This window comes from Thamnophis sirtalis, unplaced genomic scaffold (genome assembly GCF_051295495.1).
Source record: "Thamnophis sirtalis isolate CommonGarterSnake01/CBP01778 unplaced genomic scaffold, rThaSir2_p1.2 scaffold_4, whole genome shotgun sequence".
NCBI classification, from domain to species: Eukaryota; Metazoa; Chordata; class Lepidosauria; order Squamata; family Natricidae; genus Thamnophis; species Thamnophis sirtalis.
In genome coordinates, this window is record NW_028261384.1 from 111865822 (window position 1) to 111883345 (window position 17524).

General features: G+C 44.9%; 1 protein-coding gene across 1 annotated transcript in view; it reads left to right on the forward strand.

Moving 5' to 3' along the window:
* The window catches only part of LOC106550059 (von Willebrand factor A domain-containing protein 5A), a 38101-nt gene that overhangs the window by 8914 nt on the left and 11663 nt on the right, over window positions 1-17524 (forward strand). Inside the window, exons 6-15 of the mRNA XM_087713717.1 lie at window positions 937-1051; window positions 1459-1631; window positions 2437-2525; window positions 3254-3398; window positions 5282-5361; window positions 5542-5656; window positions 9428-9592; window positions 9776-9879; window positions 10710-10915; window positions 13803-13883. Of these exons, the coding sequence (XP_087569843.1) occupies window positions 937-1051; window positions 1459-1631; window positions 2437-2525; window positions 3254-3398; window positions 5282-5361; window positions 5542-5656; window positions 9428-9592; window positions 9776-9879; window positions 10710-10915; window positions 13803-13883 (1273 nt within the window). The remainder of the gene's footprint in view (window positions 1-936; window positions 1052-1458; window positions 1632-2436; window positions 2526-3253; window positions 3399-5281; window positions 5362-5541; window positions 5657-9427; window positions 9593-9775; window positions 9880-10709; window positions 10916-13802; window positions 13884-17524) is intronic.

A 17524-nucleotide genomic window follows, 5' to 3' on the forward strand; every position in this document is an offset into this window, starting at 1 on the left:
GAGAGCTGAACTCCTTGAGCAGACAGTTCTTTCAGCCAGCCCCCAGAGGGCACCAAAATCTAAGCAGAGAGACTGGGTGGTAAGGCTAGGAGTGTGGGGTGCCTGGTGGATGGGACAGGCCCAGTGCAGGCATTGCACAAATGTCTCTTTGTTCAGGGGCTGAAAATCTTGCTCGGAGTTTGGCAGAGAAGACTTTCAGCTCTTGAGCAGAGAAGCAGTTTGATAAGGAAAGGAGTGAAGAGGGTTTTGGGCAGATCCAGCACAAGCTGCACGCACGTGTGTCTCTGCTGGGATTGTGGCTGTTGAGAAAAGCAGTCATATGGGGGTCTTGGTCAAGGACTGAGATTATGTGATAATTGTGGTTGTAAGTCAAGAGTTACCTGTACATGCTTTTCCAAATAATAATTTGTACATAAATAATGCATGTTATTTATGTAAAAATAATGAATAAATCCTACGCTCACTTGCCCTGAAGATATTTAGGGCTCTAAGGGCTGACTGTGCTGGCCCAAAGATTCCCAGTTGCCTGTTCCCCAATTAGGTAGTCTTCAGTTATGTTGTGCTACCAGTCCCATTATTCCCAGAAAGTAAAGCTTATGTAAATGAGATATATACCATGTTGTATATATGACCATTCTCACAAAGGTTAGATGAGCTTGCAAGGCTAAACAGATCTTCTGAAAGTCCTCTTAAAGTGGGCCAAATAGCTAGGTATCTGGATGATCTGTTCCTATCAGTGTTCCTATCAGAGTTAAAAGGGATCTTCCCTTAATGGAAGACTTAAGGCAAGGCAATATTTACATAACAAAATCTTAAGCAACTTTCTTGCCTTAGCTACTTAGCATAGCTTTTGCTATAATAATTCATGGCCTGGGGTCTACCACAATCCTAGAACTACAACCTGCAAACACTTTGGTTTCACTTATCTTCCCAAAGGTCTCCTTGGCTAAAGGGCACAAATTTGATCGTGATGTGGAACTGCTGATATATTATGAAGATGTGCACAAGACCAGTACCATTTTAGAGATTGGGAAATCTGGAGCTGCCCCAGGTAAGCAAAGTTGAAAGCAGAGGTGGGAATTTATGCCATTGCACTACAGTTCTCAGCAATCCCTCTTACTAGGCCTATCAGTGAAGGATGTTGAGAGATGCAACTCAGCAACGTATGGAGGAACACAGGTTCTTTATCTTTCGCATAAGCTATCATGTGGCTGAAGTGGAAGTCCTAAGATTTGGAGAAATCCTGCCTTGAGTGAAAATGCCTCCTTTTTCTTGTGCCATTCCATCATCAGACATTGGCAATCATGTTGCCAATCCTGTTTTTATCAATAGCCACATGAAAAAGTGCTGTTGAGTTTTGTCCAAATCAGTCCCTTAGATTTTGAAGCCATGATGTTCTTCTTCTGCTTGGACCACATTTGAAAACGCCTATTGATTGCTTTCTTCTCGCAAATGTAGGTTCACTGATGGGAGACCCAGCCCTCCTGCTAAGCCTGTATCCAAACATTGTAGCTGCCAAAGCAGGCCAGTGTGTTTCTGGAGAGTTTATCTTCCTGCTGGATCGCTCTGGCAGCATGGATACCCTCATGGGTAACAGTGTTGGTACCCAATCACGCATCGAGAGCGCTAAGGTACTTTAAAGCTTGATGAGTGGGTGAATCAGTTGGATTATTGAAGATGGAGAATGAAAAATGGTCTAGGACAATGGTTCTCAACCTGTGGTCCATGGACCCCTGTGGGGCTGCTATGTATCGCAGGGGGTCCGTGTAGGCTTGAAGAAATATCATGATTTAAATTGTCACCACCGGTTCACAAATGTGAGCGCACGCGCCACTACCGCACATGCATAGGACCTTCGATTTTCGACAATCAGCTGTGACGTGCAATTTAAATTAGCTAGAAAGCAGGAAATCCAACTATTCTAGCTAATATAAATCACACGTCACAGCTGATCATTGGAAATACTGGTTCACCTGAACCGGTAGCATTTTTATTACCAGTTCGGGCAAACCAGTCTGAACCGGTAGCATTTTACCCCTGGTTCGTAGCTACAAAAGGTAATTAAATGGTGTCTGTGGTGAAGAGAAGGCTGATCTACAATATTTATAGGCAACATGTATTGCCTGTGTAGAATTTCCTCAAATCTTTCAAGGTGCTTAAGCTGCTGTACATGGTTCTTTCCCTCTGACCTGTAAAAACAACTCTGTGAAGTACAGGGGATTTAGTGTCTAGGCAAGGTCACAAAGTGAGAGCTGGGATGATAATTGAAGCCCAAGTCCCTTTAACCTACATCCAAACACAACAGTTGACCTTGCAAAGGGAGGACCTCAGAAAAGTAGAGGTGATAAATATGGGAACTGCCGTTTTGAATCTGAAATGATGTGCTGGAATATCTAAAGTGACTCCAGATGTTTCTCTCCCCCTGTTCCATTTCAGGAGACCTTGATTTTCTTACTAAAGAGTCTCCCTCTGGGATGTTACTTCAACATCTTCGGTTTTGGTTCTACTTATGACTCATTTTACCCGTGAGTATTAAAAGATGCCTTTTGTCCATCTTTATATTTCTTGGTTTCTCCAGTTCCTTTTACTTGTTATGTAAAATATATTTGGAAAGAATCAAATGGATAATTTGCTTTTAAAAGAAATACGAGGTTAAATAGAAGAAACTCCAAAATCCTTAAATTAGGAGTAGAAGAAAAAAAATTACAGTCATGTGTCCTGTATGTACCACTTCCTTGAAATCTCTTTTCTTAACTTGAAAAATCATCTGAAAGCTTTATCATACACCAAAAGCATGTGAGATTTTGGGATTGTAGTGCCCCACTTCACTTTTGAGAGACTGCACTCCAAAAAGAAATAATGCCAGCACAAAAACTAAATTTTACTGACATAAATAAACATTAAGTAAAAATAGTTTAATTTCTCCCAATGTTTTCTCTTTTATAATTAATTATAATAAAAATTATAATTGGGTGAAAGTTCATGAATTTGAGATCTCCTATTGGATCCTAAGGAGGTATTCTCTTGGCTTCTTTGGCCTTCTCGGTAGCCATATAGCGCCCTTGGGTTCTCTATATTTCTTAGCATATTAAAGATGACAGATTACGAAGAATGGCTTTGATCTGTGTGTTGTGCTTTAAAGCTATGAAAAGTGAGATGATGAAGAGTAGATTCTTGTGGATATGGGGAATATATAAAAAGGTTGTTTGGAAGAACTCGGTTTAGTTTAGTAATAACGTTCTGCCCTTCACAGGCAGAGTGTTAAGTATACCCAGCAGACCATGGATGCATCTGTCCAACGTGTGAAGGAGCTGCATTGTGACTTGGGAGGAACAGAGATTGTAAAACCCCTGAAGGCTATTTACAGCCAGCCATGCGTTGAAGGACATCCTCGACAGGTATTTCATTCTAATAAGATCTTTCTTTTTTAGATAGAATCAGGATGTATGGATGAGATTTAAGAAAAAGATTTAGAGAAAAGCACATAATAATGCCCATGACTACCAATATAAGGTGTCAAGATTCAAAATAACCCCCCCTCCAACACAAGAAAACTCCAAGAAGGGAAGTTCCTCAAAGTTCCATTTTATTAGATACCGTATTTTTCCAGAATATAAGACGCGCCAAGGTTTTGAAGAGGCTTTTAAAAAAAAAAAAAAAAGTAGGTAGGTAGATAGAGGGATAGAGAGATAGAGAAAGACAGAGAAATATAGTAGGTAGGTAGGGAGAGTGAGCGAAAGAGAAATACAGTAGGTAGGAAGGGAGAGAGAGTAGATAGGTAGGTAGATGTTTCCAGGTGTATTTATCCATGTACTAGAGAAGGAAATCACTGACAATCTGCAGCACCTAAGACTTTGTTTCGGCTGCACAGCACTTGATCAATGTAATTCTCATCAATCAGTTAAAGAGCTTTCCAAAAGGAAAAAAAAAGGTTTTGCACTGTGCAAACTTCCCCAAAACAGCCTGTTTCTCGCGAAAATGGACCCATTATTTTTAACAAAAGGCATGAATATCCTTTGGGGGGTTTGCAGAGTGCTCTGGGGACAAAAACAAGCAAAAAACAGCCCGTTTTTTGCAAATACGGGTCTGTTTTTTTTTCCAAAAAAATTGCATGCATAGCCTTTAGGAAGCTTATAGAGTGCTTCTGGGGGCTGGGGGGCAAAAAATGGGCCTTTGTTTGCTCTTTTCTGTCCTCCCCAGCCCCCAGGAGCTCTCTGAAAGCCTTCATAAGGCTATCCACAGCCATTTTGGTGAAGGGGCAGGGCTTTGGGAGGCAAAAAATGCTGTATTCAGTGTATAAGACGCACTCAGATTTTCAGCCTCTTTTTTGAGGGAAAAAGGTGCGTCTTATACTCTGAAAAATAGGTATGTCCTCTTGGCACATCTGGGAAAACCCAAATCTGAAAGCTTCCAGGTTTTCCCTACTCAAAAGAAAGCCCAAGTCCCTTCCCATGTGCACCCACATGTCCATCACATGGTCCAATCAATGCACCATCCCAACTGGAGATGCCTCCCAGTCATGCCACTCCAGGTGCAAGCCAAATCTCAAAGAAAGGAATGCTGTTACAAACATAGTCCTGTTAGTCTCTTTCATGGTTTGCAATCAAACAGATGAAACCAATTCATATTTTCTAACATGCAATTGAGACGTTTCATCCATATTTAAATGTTCACTTTCATTTCTCTACATATAGCAATTCTATTTTACAAGATCTTCGTTTAGTTCTATTACATGCTTCTCTTGTTCTTAATTTCTGTTTTTCTTCCATTTCTTCCATTAATCTGCATTATCTAAATTTAGTACTCTTACATTCTTCTAAATGTAATGATTATCACCTGGTGGGCCCGTAAATATTGACCTCCACAGCCCATCATGGCATTACTTCATTAAAGTCTTCCCATGCCACTTTTAATAAGATATGAAAAATAGTGGTCAGGGATCCCCAATCCGCAGGCAGCGGCCCACTACCAGGTCTTGGCCTATTCAGAACTGGGCCGCCAGTTCTGAATAGAGGTAGGCTGAGCGGTAGGCTGATGAGTGCATGCAGATCCACTCACACAAGCAGCACCACAAAGACCTCTCTCTTGCGTGCATGCATGTAACTGTGCACATGTGCACCCACCACTCATGTGCTCCAGTGCCCCTCTCCCCCCCGCTGGGCCACTGCTCTCTTTTACAAGCCATAGGAAGTTCAAATTAAATTTATCTTCTTGCCTGCTTCTAATCTTCTTCTCCCTACCCTTTACAATTTCCACTTCAAGTTGTTCCCTATCTCCACAGGTCTTTGTGTTCACTGATGGAGAAGTGTACAATACAAATGAGGTCATTGCTGTGGTTCGACATAACAGTCACTTCCACAGGTAAGAAAAGATAAATGTTTCCCTGTCAGTCTTTTCAGATTCTAGTGCACAGGGCTCACGGAACAGGTAGGAAGAGAGGATGAAATTACTTTCTTGACAATTGAGCCCAAATTGACATTTTGGGCTCAATTGTCGCTTGATTTCTATCAGCTTCTGCCTTCTTCCTTCCTCACTAAACAGGTGCTTCTCCTTTGGCATTGGGGAAGGGGCTTCCACGTCCCTGGTCAAAGGCATTGCTCGAGCTGCTGGAGGCAGTGCCGAATTCATCACTGGCAAAGAACGCATGCAGGCCAAGGTGAGATCTCTTCCTCTCAATGGGTTTTAGCTTTGCTGCATGTCATTGATATATACTTCCAGGATTTAGCATCTTTTAGGCTGCCTAAAACTTAATTATAAGTTTTTAATATTTCAGCTGGGGTAGTTTAATACCTTTGTGATGATAAAATGTGGGAGGCATCAGACATTATATGGATTTGGTTCTTTTGTGCTAACATGAACTAATGTGAAAACCCATTGTTTATTTTGGTTTATAATACATGTTCTACATGAGGCTCAAGTATTGGAACATATTTTGGGATAACAGATATAGATTCTTATCTTGTTATTTGGAAGCTTAGGTTGTAAAATGGGGCAAAGTCACTTAACAATTATCTCGCTTAGTAGAAGACATTTTGGGCTCAATTGTGATAGTTAGATTACCTGTATGAATCACACTCCAGTCAGTGATGCTATACACTGCTATACACATTACTGTAAAGTTGGAAAGTTGATCTCATGCATAGGGATTGTTCCATGGGCCCGACTCCATACCTGCCATCTCCAATGGTTCCTCCCACATCAGAGGAGGCATAGGGGCATCCCGGACATCACAATGCGACTGTCCTCCAAGGTGATCCGGTCTCTCTACTGGTGGAACTCCTTCACCTTGCTGAAGGGTTGTCTGTTCAGAGAGCTGGATTGGATAACAATCATGACTGATGCTAGCTTATACGGTTAGGGCGCTCACTCTCAAGCATAAGTAGCCCAGGGATGTTGGAGCCCCCAGGACTTGACAAACAACATCAACTGGCTGGAGCTTTGGGCCATTCATCTGGCCCTCCAACAGTGTTTTTTTTTTAGACTTATATACCGCTTCATAGGGCTTTCAGCCCTCTCTAAGCGGTTTACAGAGTCAGCATATTGCCCCCAACAACAATCTGGGTCCTCATTTTACCCACCTCGGAAGGATGGAAGGCTGAGTCAACCCTGAGCCGGTGAGATTTGAACAGCCGAACTGCAGAACTGCAGTCAGCTGAAGTAGCCTGCAGTGCTGCATTTAACCACTGCGCCACCTCAGTTCAGAGACTTGGTGGCGGGGCAGCATGTGTTGATCCTCACGGACAATATATCCGCCAAAGCACACATCAACCGCCAAGGGGGCACGCATTCCAAGAGCCTGATGCTGGAGGCACAGGCACTGTGCCTGTAGGCAGAGTCCCATTTGTTATACATCAGGATGGATCACATTTCTGGCTCAGCGAACGTACAGGCAGATTGGCTGAGTCGTGAGACTGCAGATCAGGCGGAGTGGAGGCTCCACCCAGATTTGTTCCAGGAAATAGCTCACAGGTTCGGCATGCCGATACTGGACCTCTTTGCATCCTCCACCAACACCCACCTACCTCGTTTCTTCAGCCGATTCCAGACTCCCAGGGTGGAAGGGATTGACACCCTCCTGTGCCTGTGGCCACAGGGACTGCAATATGCATTCCCGCCCCTGCCATTCATTCCAAGGGTGATTTGCAAGATGTTGATGGAACAGGCGGAGGTGCTGATGGTGGCACCACACTGGCCCTGCAGAAGCTGGTTCGCCGATCTGACCAGTCTATCCGTCACCCCGCCCTGGAGGATCCCAGATAACAGAATAGTTCTCACCCAAAGGGCCCTCCTACACCCGAACCCTCAGTGGCTCCAATTGGCTGTTTGGCCATTGAGAGGGATATACTGAGACAGGACAACTTTGCTGAGCGGGTCATCCGTACCATCCAGGTTGCCAGACGACCATCCACTACGTGACATAGACAACCTTCTGTAGGTGGTGCTGCCCCCTGGGGATTGCCCCGAGATCGACTTTGCTCCCTCAAGTTCTAGAATTCCTCCAGGATGGCCTGGACAGGGGACTGGCCCCGAACACCCTACAAAGACAGATGATGGGGTTTGCCACAGTGCTCCATGGAGGCGTGAGTCGTTCACTGACACATCATCCCAGAGTTCGAGCCTTTCTGAGAGGTCCTGCCAACTTCAGATCTCCAACGGTTCATTGTTACCCATCGTAACAATGTACTTGAAGCCCTGACATCTGCACTGTTTGAACCACTCCGTTCCATTAGTCTACATCTACTGACTCTGAAAGTAGTCTTTCTTGTGGCAATAACCTCGGCTCAGAGGATCTCAGAGCTGGCAGCCCTGTCGGTGCATAGCGACCTCTGTATTTTCCACCCAAACAGGGTGGTCCTGCGCCTTGATCCTTCCTTCCTCATGAAGATCAACATCTGGTTCCATCAGGCCTAGGAGTTGGTGTTACCAAACTTTTGCCCCTGTACAATGCACCCCCGTGAATGGAAATGGCATCACCTTGACATACGACGAGCCCTTCGACGCTACATGAAGTGCACGCCGTCTTTCCGGTGATCAAAGGCGCTCTTTGTGGCCTTCCTTCCAGGCTCCATGGGCCAGAAAGTTTCATCCACCACAATTGGAAGATGGCTAAAGGCCTGCATTGCCAAGGGCCCACCACCCTGACACATCAATGCCCACACAACGCAGCCACGACTACAGCCTGGACACACAAGCGTCTGACAAGGAAATTTGTAGGGTGGCGGCGTGGTCATCTCTGTCACCCTTCATCAGGCACTATAAGTTAGACAGCTATGCTTCAGCCAAAGCTTCCTTCGAACGCCAGGTTTTGCAGTTGGTTCACTCAGACACTGGATCCCTGGACCGGCCTTCTACCCACCCTTAGGTCAGTATGCTTAGGCATATCCCATTCCTTTGGATTCTCTAAGCAGCGCACTGGAGAATGACCGTTGTACTTACCTAAACGGTCGTTCTCGGTGCTCTGCGTGAGAATCCAACCCCACCCATACACAAGTCGGCCCAGGGTCAAGGGCGACCAATGGTTTCGAGTTAGGAGGGTGTTCTATGTGCTTTCATCTCTCAAAACGGCCATGCCTTCCATTGAAAAAACTGATCAGCCGAGTGAAAAAAGAGGCGTGGCCAAACTTCTTCAATTCAGTCTCAAGGCAAGCAGACCGAAATTAATCCATTTCTTTGAATTCTGACACAACACACCAAGAACGACCATTCAGGTAAATACCATGGTGATTACCATATATTCCTGCATTCTGGAATAAGACATAATCATTCTTCTTTGTTTGGATTTATAACCTTCCTTTCATTTAGGAGCTCAAGGCAATGTATTAATTTGTTTAAATGTTTTAAGGCCACTCAATTCATCATTAATTCTGCAGTCGCTTTCAGATTTGAAGAGTGCCACTGAATCCCTCCTCAACCATCTTTTCTGAGTTCTAAACATACTCTGCACCTTCAATCTACCTTCACAGAGCTTAGTTTCTAATTCCCTCATCTTTTTTCTCTGAATCTGGTTGGTTCTTTTCACTCCTTCTTAAAGAGTAATGGCCAGAACTGAACATGGCATTCAAGGTGGAGTCTGTACAAAGCAGAATATAGTTAAATAATTATTTCCAGGACTTGAAAATTATTCTTCTGCATTTGCCGGCTTTGCAGACAAAAGCTGCAGTTTATATTCAGTTTTCAGTCAAGTAGTTTTGTTTCGCCAATATTATTACCAATCACAGCCCAGAGAACTTACTGTGTCATGAGGAGTGGGAGCAGAAAAGAATGTTGTGTGCAGCCAAAATGTTGATTGTTTTTGCAGATGATATTTTATAATCTCAAAGCTAAAGCAATAACAACCTTAACATTTTCAAAGTAAATTTTGTTTTTTATTTCTCAGAGGATCCTGAAATCTTATATTGCTTTTTCATAAAATTCCTGTTTCCTGCAGGCTTTGCAAAGTCTGAAGAAGGCCCTTCAGCCAGCAGTGTCGGGGATCTCTCTGAGCTGGGAGTTGCCTTCTGGCCTTGAGGCCAACCTTGTGGGGTCAGGCCCTCAGGTCATTTTCCAAGGTCAGCGCTGCCTCATCTATGCCCAGATCCGGGGCCAACCACAGGCAAGTGATCCACTTGAGGTCCACCAACCTGAGAAATCCTCTGTCAGGTGGACGGTGCCTTGCACTGGCTCAGCTAAGGGTACTCAGTTGCCCTTCCTTCGCAGCTCTAATCCCAGAATGTCCTGATTCTTAGAAGAAAAGCATTCCCTTATTTTCCCCTTCCTTCCTTTTGTTTTTATACAGACGTCAGGCTCCATGGAAGGGACAGCCGTCGTTCGGTATAATTTCCAAAATGAGACTCAGACAGAAACAATAAAGTTCTCATTCCAACTTGAGAAGACAGAAAGGTAGAATCTAGAACCCTTCCTTCGAGGTGGAACCCAAGCCTGAACAAACCCTTTAAAAGAGGCACATGAGTGTGTCAGTGGGAGCACATTCAAGTTATTGCTCTGAATCCTGAAGCAGATGCCTCTTTTTTTCAGAGTTTCTTCATGAGCTGCTCCCAGCTATCTCTCCACACATGATGCAGCCAGGAGTAGCTTATGAACCAAAGATGAAGCTGTTTTGTTGATTTAGAGAGAGGTGCTTTTCACCTAGCAGAGTCATTTCCTCTTGGAGATAGCATGTCCTTTGTATGTTAAGCCAAATGAAAGTAGGAAGTCACCACTTTAATCAACTTTATTGCTTAGATATGTGTGTGTGTGTGTGTGTGTGTGTGTGTGTGTGTGTGTGTGTGTCATCTCTTGCCCTCTGGATTCATATCCTTTAGCCAAGAGATTTGGCTGGATTCATAATTGTTCTAGCAGTTTTCAGAATAAAGACATAGTTAAGGAGACATTGGTTGACTAAAGCTGAACAGCCCAAGCCAATGCAAAATAAACCATATGTGTTCTTTCACATTTCTTCCAGGCTACAGAAATGCTCTCCCAGGGGTACATTCAGGCTCTGCATTTTCTCTTTTCAGATAAGAGATAACAAGGATAAGTCTTTTTAGCCTAGATTTTTCAGCTTCTCAAGTTAAAATGCAAAACAAGTAGTTAAGTATTAACCTTTTCCTGTATTTGCTGTCCGCTGACTCTCTGGGCACAAAACCACAATATAGAAGGAACTGAGAATCAATTAAGACTTTGATGTAATGGCAGCCCTTTCTCTACCTATCCCTCCCCTTTCTGTGCAGGCTCCCTGTTCACCGTCTTGCTGCTCAGGCACTGTTGCAGGAATTAGAAGAGGACAAGGAGAAGGTGGAAGAAAAGCGGGTTCTGGCACTAGAGACAAGCCTGAGCTCTGGGGTGGTGTGTTCCCAGACAGCTTACGTGGGTGTGAACACAGAGCTGGGCAAACCGATTCAAGGACCTCTCCTCCGCCGAGATATCGAGTGTTATGGTGAGTCAGGAGCCAAAGATGGCGGATAAGTCCCAGGCCTTGAATGGCCGTTAAATCAAATGGGGATCAGATTTGCAGCTGAACCTCTCCAGATAGTCTGGAGTCTTGCTAGGGGGAACATAAGTTAAAAAGCCCCATTGCTCCCTGGGTTTTAGTTGCCCAACAGTTGGCAGAGCAAGGGGCAGGTATCCACTCTGTTTGGCAGGATTAGGGCTAGGGTTAACATCGACATGTCATATTCTTGTAATGACCTAGCTGGAATGCTAGTTTTTTTTACCTTCTTCCTGAGCTGTCAGGCTGTTGGATGTTTAATATCTGAATAGGAATCGTTGATTGTAAAATTAAAAGAATAAATACAGTAATGATTTCTACATTAGGCTATTCCCTCTTTCCTTCAGAGAATAAATCATCTCCAGGCATTTTTTCTGACTTCTTGTAGGCAGCTGCAAATCTTTCTTGAGAAAGTTACTATCCTAGGGATGGAAGGGCAGCTTTTTAGTAGTTTGGGGGTCACAAAGTTAAAGATAGTAAAGAATTGGACAATTATGCATTGTGAATGAAGCTGAATAATGCTGCAGACATTTCCCATTTTTCCAGGTTTTGAAACTACAGACTGGGGTCATTCTAAAACAGTGATGTGCAGTCAGGTGAGGCAAGTGAGGCACAGCCTCACCGCTCTCATCATGAAAAGAAAAGAAAAATGTAAAAGAAAAAAGCTGAGGTAGTTGCTGCCTCACCGTGAATGACTCTGCTTAACTATTAAAAAAAAGCCTCTAAAAAAGCTTCCTCTACTATGAGGAGGAGAACTGCATGTCTCACCTAGTCTGACTTTTTAGGCGTTTTATGATAGCTATGTGTGAAATGTTTTTCTTGTGCTGAGCGATCATAAAATGCCTAAAAATTCAGACTAGGTGAGGCACGCAGTTCTCCTGTCTCATAGCAGAGGGCGCTTGTTTGGGCGGGGCTTCTTCAGAGGACCCGAGGCAAGAGCAGAGTTGAAGTCCTCTCTGAAGCAGCTGGAAAAGGTACGTATGGGTTGGAGGGAGAGGGAGGAATTCAAACTTTGTCCTCCTGGGGCTGTGCGGGGCTGTGGGCAAAGACTGGAGGGAAGGACCCTGGCTTGCTCATGCTCTCCCTCCCCAAGTGTAGTTTGATTGCAGGCAGAGCCATGTTGCCTTTTCAAACCTGTAATCAGTGAAGCTGGGCTGGATTTTTACATAGTGGATCCTTCCGAGGCTGGGGGAAGGTGTGTGTGCTACAGCACGGCTCTTTGCCTGGCTTCCTGCCTCCTCCTGTGAGGAGGCAGGAAACCTAGCTGGTGCTCTCCCTCCCCAAGTGTAGTGACTTCCTCCCCAGGCCCCCATCCATTTCGATCTCACACACACACATACAGCTGGATAAAACTATATAAAAATCCAGCCCAGCTTCACTGATTACAAGTTTGAAAAGGCAACATGGTTCCCCCTGCAATCAAACTACACTTGGGAAGGGAGAGCACAAATGAACACTGGGGGGACCACAGGAGGCGGCAGGAAGTCAGGCAAAGACCCATGCTGTAGCACACACACTTTCCCCCAGCCTCTTTCTTTTGGAAGGCTTGGATTGGCTTCCCTCCGGCTTCTCTGCCTGTCCTCTCACCCCAGCCTGCCAGCAGGAGGTGAGTGGGTGGGCTTTATTGCGTTCCAGGCATTTCCCACCCAGACAGCAGGCTGCATTTGCAATGGTGGAGGTGTTTGGGGAAGGCAGCAGGGGAATGAGGGGGATGGCAGAGGAGCTGCTTTCAAGCCTCTGGAAAAGATCTCCAATCCAACTTGTGTGTGTGTGTGTGTGTATGTTTGAGAGTGAGTGAGAGAGGGAAGGGGGTAGGAGAGATAGTCCAATCCAACTTCCGTGTGTGTGTGTGTGTGTGTGTGTGTTGGAGAGGGGGAGGAAGGAGGGGAAGGGAGAAGAAGAAAAAATGAAAAAAGGGAACTTCTTTCGCAAAGGAGAAAAATAAATGCTGTCGCTTTAAATCGGAACTGAGCTGTGGAATTCTGGGAGTTGAAGTCCAGAAGTCTAAAAAAAATTGAAACCTACCACTGTGTCAGTGCCTCACCAGCTATAAACCTCACCGCACGTCACTGTTCTAAGAAGTATGTGTGTGTGTGCTTGTGCATTCAAGTCAGTATTAATACCTGGTGACTACCTTGACAAGCTTACTTGCCAAAGTTTCAAAAGTAGTTTGCTATCGCCTTCCTCTCAGACATAAGCTCCAGATCAGCCAGCTGACTTTGTGACAAGACTAGAACTCACATCGCCTGCTTTCTAGTCATTTTAAAAAGATAATTCAGGCTGCCAATCACTGTTTTAGGGGGGCTTTTCCATATTCCAGCTCAGACTTGCTATATCATTCACTCTGCATCTGCTACGATCTAGACCAGGGGTAGTCAACCTTTTTATACCTACCGCCCACTTTTGTATCTCTGTTAGTAGTAAAATTTTCTAACCGCCCACCGGTTCCACAGTAATGGTGATTTATAAAGTAGAGAAGTCAGTTAAATTTTAAAAAGGAAAGTGCTTCAATATCGGACAAACCTGTACCGTCCACCATGAATGCTGGAATGCCCACTAGTGGACAGAAGGGATCAGGTTGACTACCACTGATCTAGACTAACATTTCTCAACCATGGCAACCTTAAGATGTGTGGACTTAACCTCACTATGGAATTCTGGAAACCTGAAGCCCATGCATCTTAAAAGTTGTCACGGTTGAGAAATATTGATCTATTCTAGACTATTCAATGCTCATGGGGGAATAGGACACGAAGAGAAGAATTAATCTTGTCTTATTACTGTTCCTATTACATAACATTTTCCTGTGCTCTGTTTTACTTTGGAACATCTGCAGATTCGCTGGGATCATCAGGCCCGCTCTTCCTGGAACAGGTAGCATCATGGAGAAATAGACGCAGCACCCTTCGAGAGGCACGTGAGTATCATAACCATCAAGATAATTTGTGTTACTCTTTGTACAAGCAAAAGAAATGCTGTACTGATTAATTTCCTTTATATTCTGTATGAAGATCAAACATGGGACCCACTTATTCATATTAATAAATACAATAAATGTATGTAGAGTATTATTTGTGCAATGTTGTTTTGAGTTTTGCTGCAATCTCTCATTTTTGTGAGTCTAGCAGAATTGAGGTGAAAACAACAGTTGGGAATTCAAAATTGGACCTTTAAGAGAATGCCTAATATTTGCGCCTCTGAAAGTCTCACCTTTGAAGCTGCAAATAACAAAATGTAAAGTATTATGATAGGGTGGGAGGAATGAAACAGGCAGTTTTATAGTTACTAGTAATGAGCTCTAGAAACCTGTCATTTTAGTGACTAATTGAAACAATGAACTCTAGTGAAGGGTTTCAAACTTGTCAATTTTAAGATATGTGGACTTTACTTGGCTGGGGAATTGTGGGAGTTGAATCTTAAAAGTTTAAACAATACAATTAAAAGACAGTAAATGCAAGCATTTTGTATTGACCCGTCAGAACCAAACTTACAATAACATGGTTAAAATCGGCATAAAATATAGGGTCTAGCGAGAACGTTAATTAAACATGTATCGTGTGCGAGGAACCAATCCATGACAAACCTTACGGCCACGGAAGGCATAGATTGACACACAGCTGTTTCTGTACACACAAAGAGGGTTTCAGTTGATTGATGGCAACCGTTTTGGCAAACCGCAGAAAATGAGCGTTCATTTTGGCATAATAAAACTTTGAATGCAGTGTTTGGATCTACTTGGTGACCCCATAGCTATTATGTCTCGCGATGGCTGAAGAAGTCATGACCATGATTGCTGAAACTCTTGTTTTCTGCAGTTTTCCAAAGCGGTTGCGATCAATCAATTGAAGCTTCCTTTGTGTGTGCAGTAAATGCTGTGTGTCAATCTATGCATTCCATGGGCATAAGGTTTATCATTGGTGGGTTCCTCGCACATGTTATCTAATTCTTGCTAGACCCTATATTCTCCTATGATCGTGGAGACAGCAGCCAGAATGGGTTGCTCTGTCCAGTAATCAATTGGACTGAGTCTACACGTGGTGTCATCGAGACCTGGTGACTTCTCCCAGTTTAGACTCAGTCCAACTTGGACTAGCTGTGAGAATTGATCTCTCCTCCAAATTTGAGCTTTTTACCACTACTTGGCAATTTTTTCCAAATTTTTTCTCTTTAGATTGGTTTTTTTGCATTATTATTTTTTTCTCCTGTTCATTTGAGCAGAAGATTCAAACTTGGTTCGAAGCCTCTTCTCAGCTGTCAGACTGCCTGCGGTCACGAGTTCACCCTGGAAAGCTTGCGATCTCAGTCAGATTGCCCAGCTCACGAGCTACAGCTCCGGGACTTTCTACCAAGGCGCTCTGAGTTCCTGGGCATCCGGAAAATGCGCGACCAGCCCTTTCACGCGCAGGAACATCAGACTGGGTCAGCGGCCACTCTGTGAGGCAACCAGTCACAAAGTGCAGTGGCAGCCATCTTGCAGCTTCTAAAAGCCCACGAAGACAGTGGTGGCCATTTTAGACTTTAAAAAAAGTGCACGAAGAGTAGCAGCCACCTTTCGAGTGCCCAGTGACCCGAGGTGATCGCGGAGTGAACCGCTGAGCTAAGGAGGTTGCAAGACGGGTGAGACCATTGCCTATTTATCTCCAGTTGGGGCTTTCATCTGGTAGTATGGCTGAACAACCTATGGTGGTGGAAAAAAGCCTAGAAGAGGCGGGGCCATCAGGAATAAAGAGCAGCAGGAAGAGGGCAGCCAAGGAGGCTCCTGATTTAGGGGTAAACCACAAAACCTCCAAATCCTCTACCAGAGCTGAGGAGTGGAGACAAAAGGCCTTGAGAAAGAATTTCAATGGGCCCAAAAACTGCAGGCGAACCAAACTATTCAGGCCTCTCCCCCTTCTCCCAAGGGGAATCAAGCCACCTCCCCAGGCCCACCTGAGCTGCCACCGATGGGTCCTTGTCCATCTTTGGATGACTCAGATGGGGAATTGCCCTCTTCAGCATCTTCCTCCTCCATAGACCCAGATAACAGAGGCAATTTCTTCGATGTCCCTCTCAATAGGGATCGCACTTTGAACAGGCCAACCCCCTACAGTTCAGTGCACAGGGGTCCCTCAGGCCTTGCTCTCCTCACCTACTGGAATGGCAGCCATAATCTCAGAAGCCATAAAGCAAGGCTGTTGGACTTCAACAGCGCCCCCTCTCCTATACCATCTCATAGTCACAGGCGCAGATCACCTGGGGATACCCAGCAACACCTTCCTTCTGCTTCTGCCTCTCAGGCTTCCATCTTTGGGAAACCGGCCAACCTCAGAGATTTAGAACTGTCTGATGATTGGGGGGGGGCGGTTCCTCCGGATGCCCCTGCATTTGCTGGATTATTCAAAATTGATCGCTTTGAATCCCTCCTACTAAAATCAATAAAAGCAGCTACCTTACCATCTTCTTCTTCAGCTTCTTCAGCACAGACTCAGGCGGCGTAGCCAGCTACCATCCCCAGCACTCCGTTCACCGAACCTACAGTGAAAAAGGAGGTTATTCCTTCACCTAAAATCTTCATGAATGTGATCCAAAAAGCAGTAGGACTCCCCTGGAACAGGTCCACAGCCTACCAACCTACACAAACGCCTCTACAACATCGCTCTGGAACTCACCAAATTTCTCGAGACTCCTTCAGTGGATGCACCGGTTGCAGCCTTGTCTTCAGCTACAGTGGTCTCTGGAGCCCCTGAAAAAGTCCTTAAACTCGAGGAGAAAAGGTCAGATCAAACCTTAGTCAAAAGTTATCAGGCAGGTGCCTGGGCAGTTAGGGCCTCCACAGCTACTTCCTTTTTCTCCAGGGCTGCTCTAGTCTGAATAGAACATCTCCAGGAACGTATGGCAACCACTGACACTAGATCACACAGGGATCTAAATAAGATTAGGGCAGCTGTTGAATGCTTCTCTTAATGCTGCCAGGTTCACTTCTAAAGCCATGGCCTCTTTGGTCATGGCCAGGCGCCTGCTATGGCTCAAACCATGGCAGGCAGATGTCCGTACCGAGTGGCGCCTTGCAGCCTCCCCTTTCAGTGGCACTCAGCTCTTTGGAACTCCTTTGGATCTGTATCTCATGGAATCTAAGGACAAACGCAAAGTGCTTTCCTCTATCTATAAAAAGCAGGACAGTCGCTGTGCTCCTTTCTACAGGAGGTCGCCCTTTTGGCCAGCCGACGGGAGATCCTCCTTCTCCTGTCCACAACACCAGTCCTTCACCCCCAGACAGGGATCTAATCAGGACAGACCTAACCAAAACGCCCAGCATTCCCCCCCCAAAGAAGTCTTACCGGGAAGGAGGTAATCGCCATTTCTCATGCCAAAAGTGACTATCTGGACTCTTTTCCAATCGGGTTGCCTAGCGTTTTTCGCCCACCACTGGGAGGAGACCACGACAGGCAATTGGGTAATCAAAATGATCAAATTCGGTCATGCTGGAATTCCTCTCCACCCTCCAGGAACACTTTGTACCACGCCCTTTCTCTCAGGGGCCTCACAAGAGGCTTCTGATGGAGCAGGCCATTCAGCATC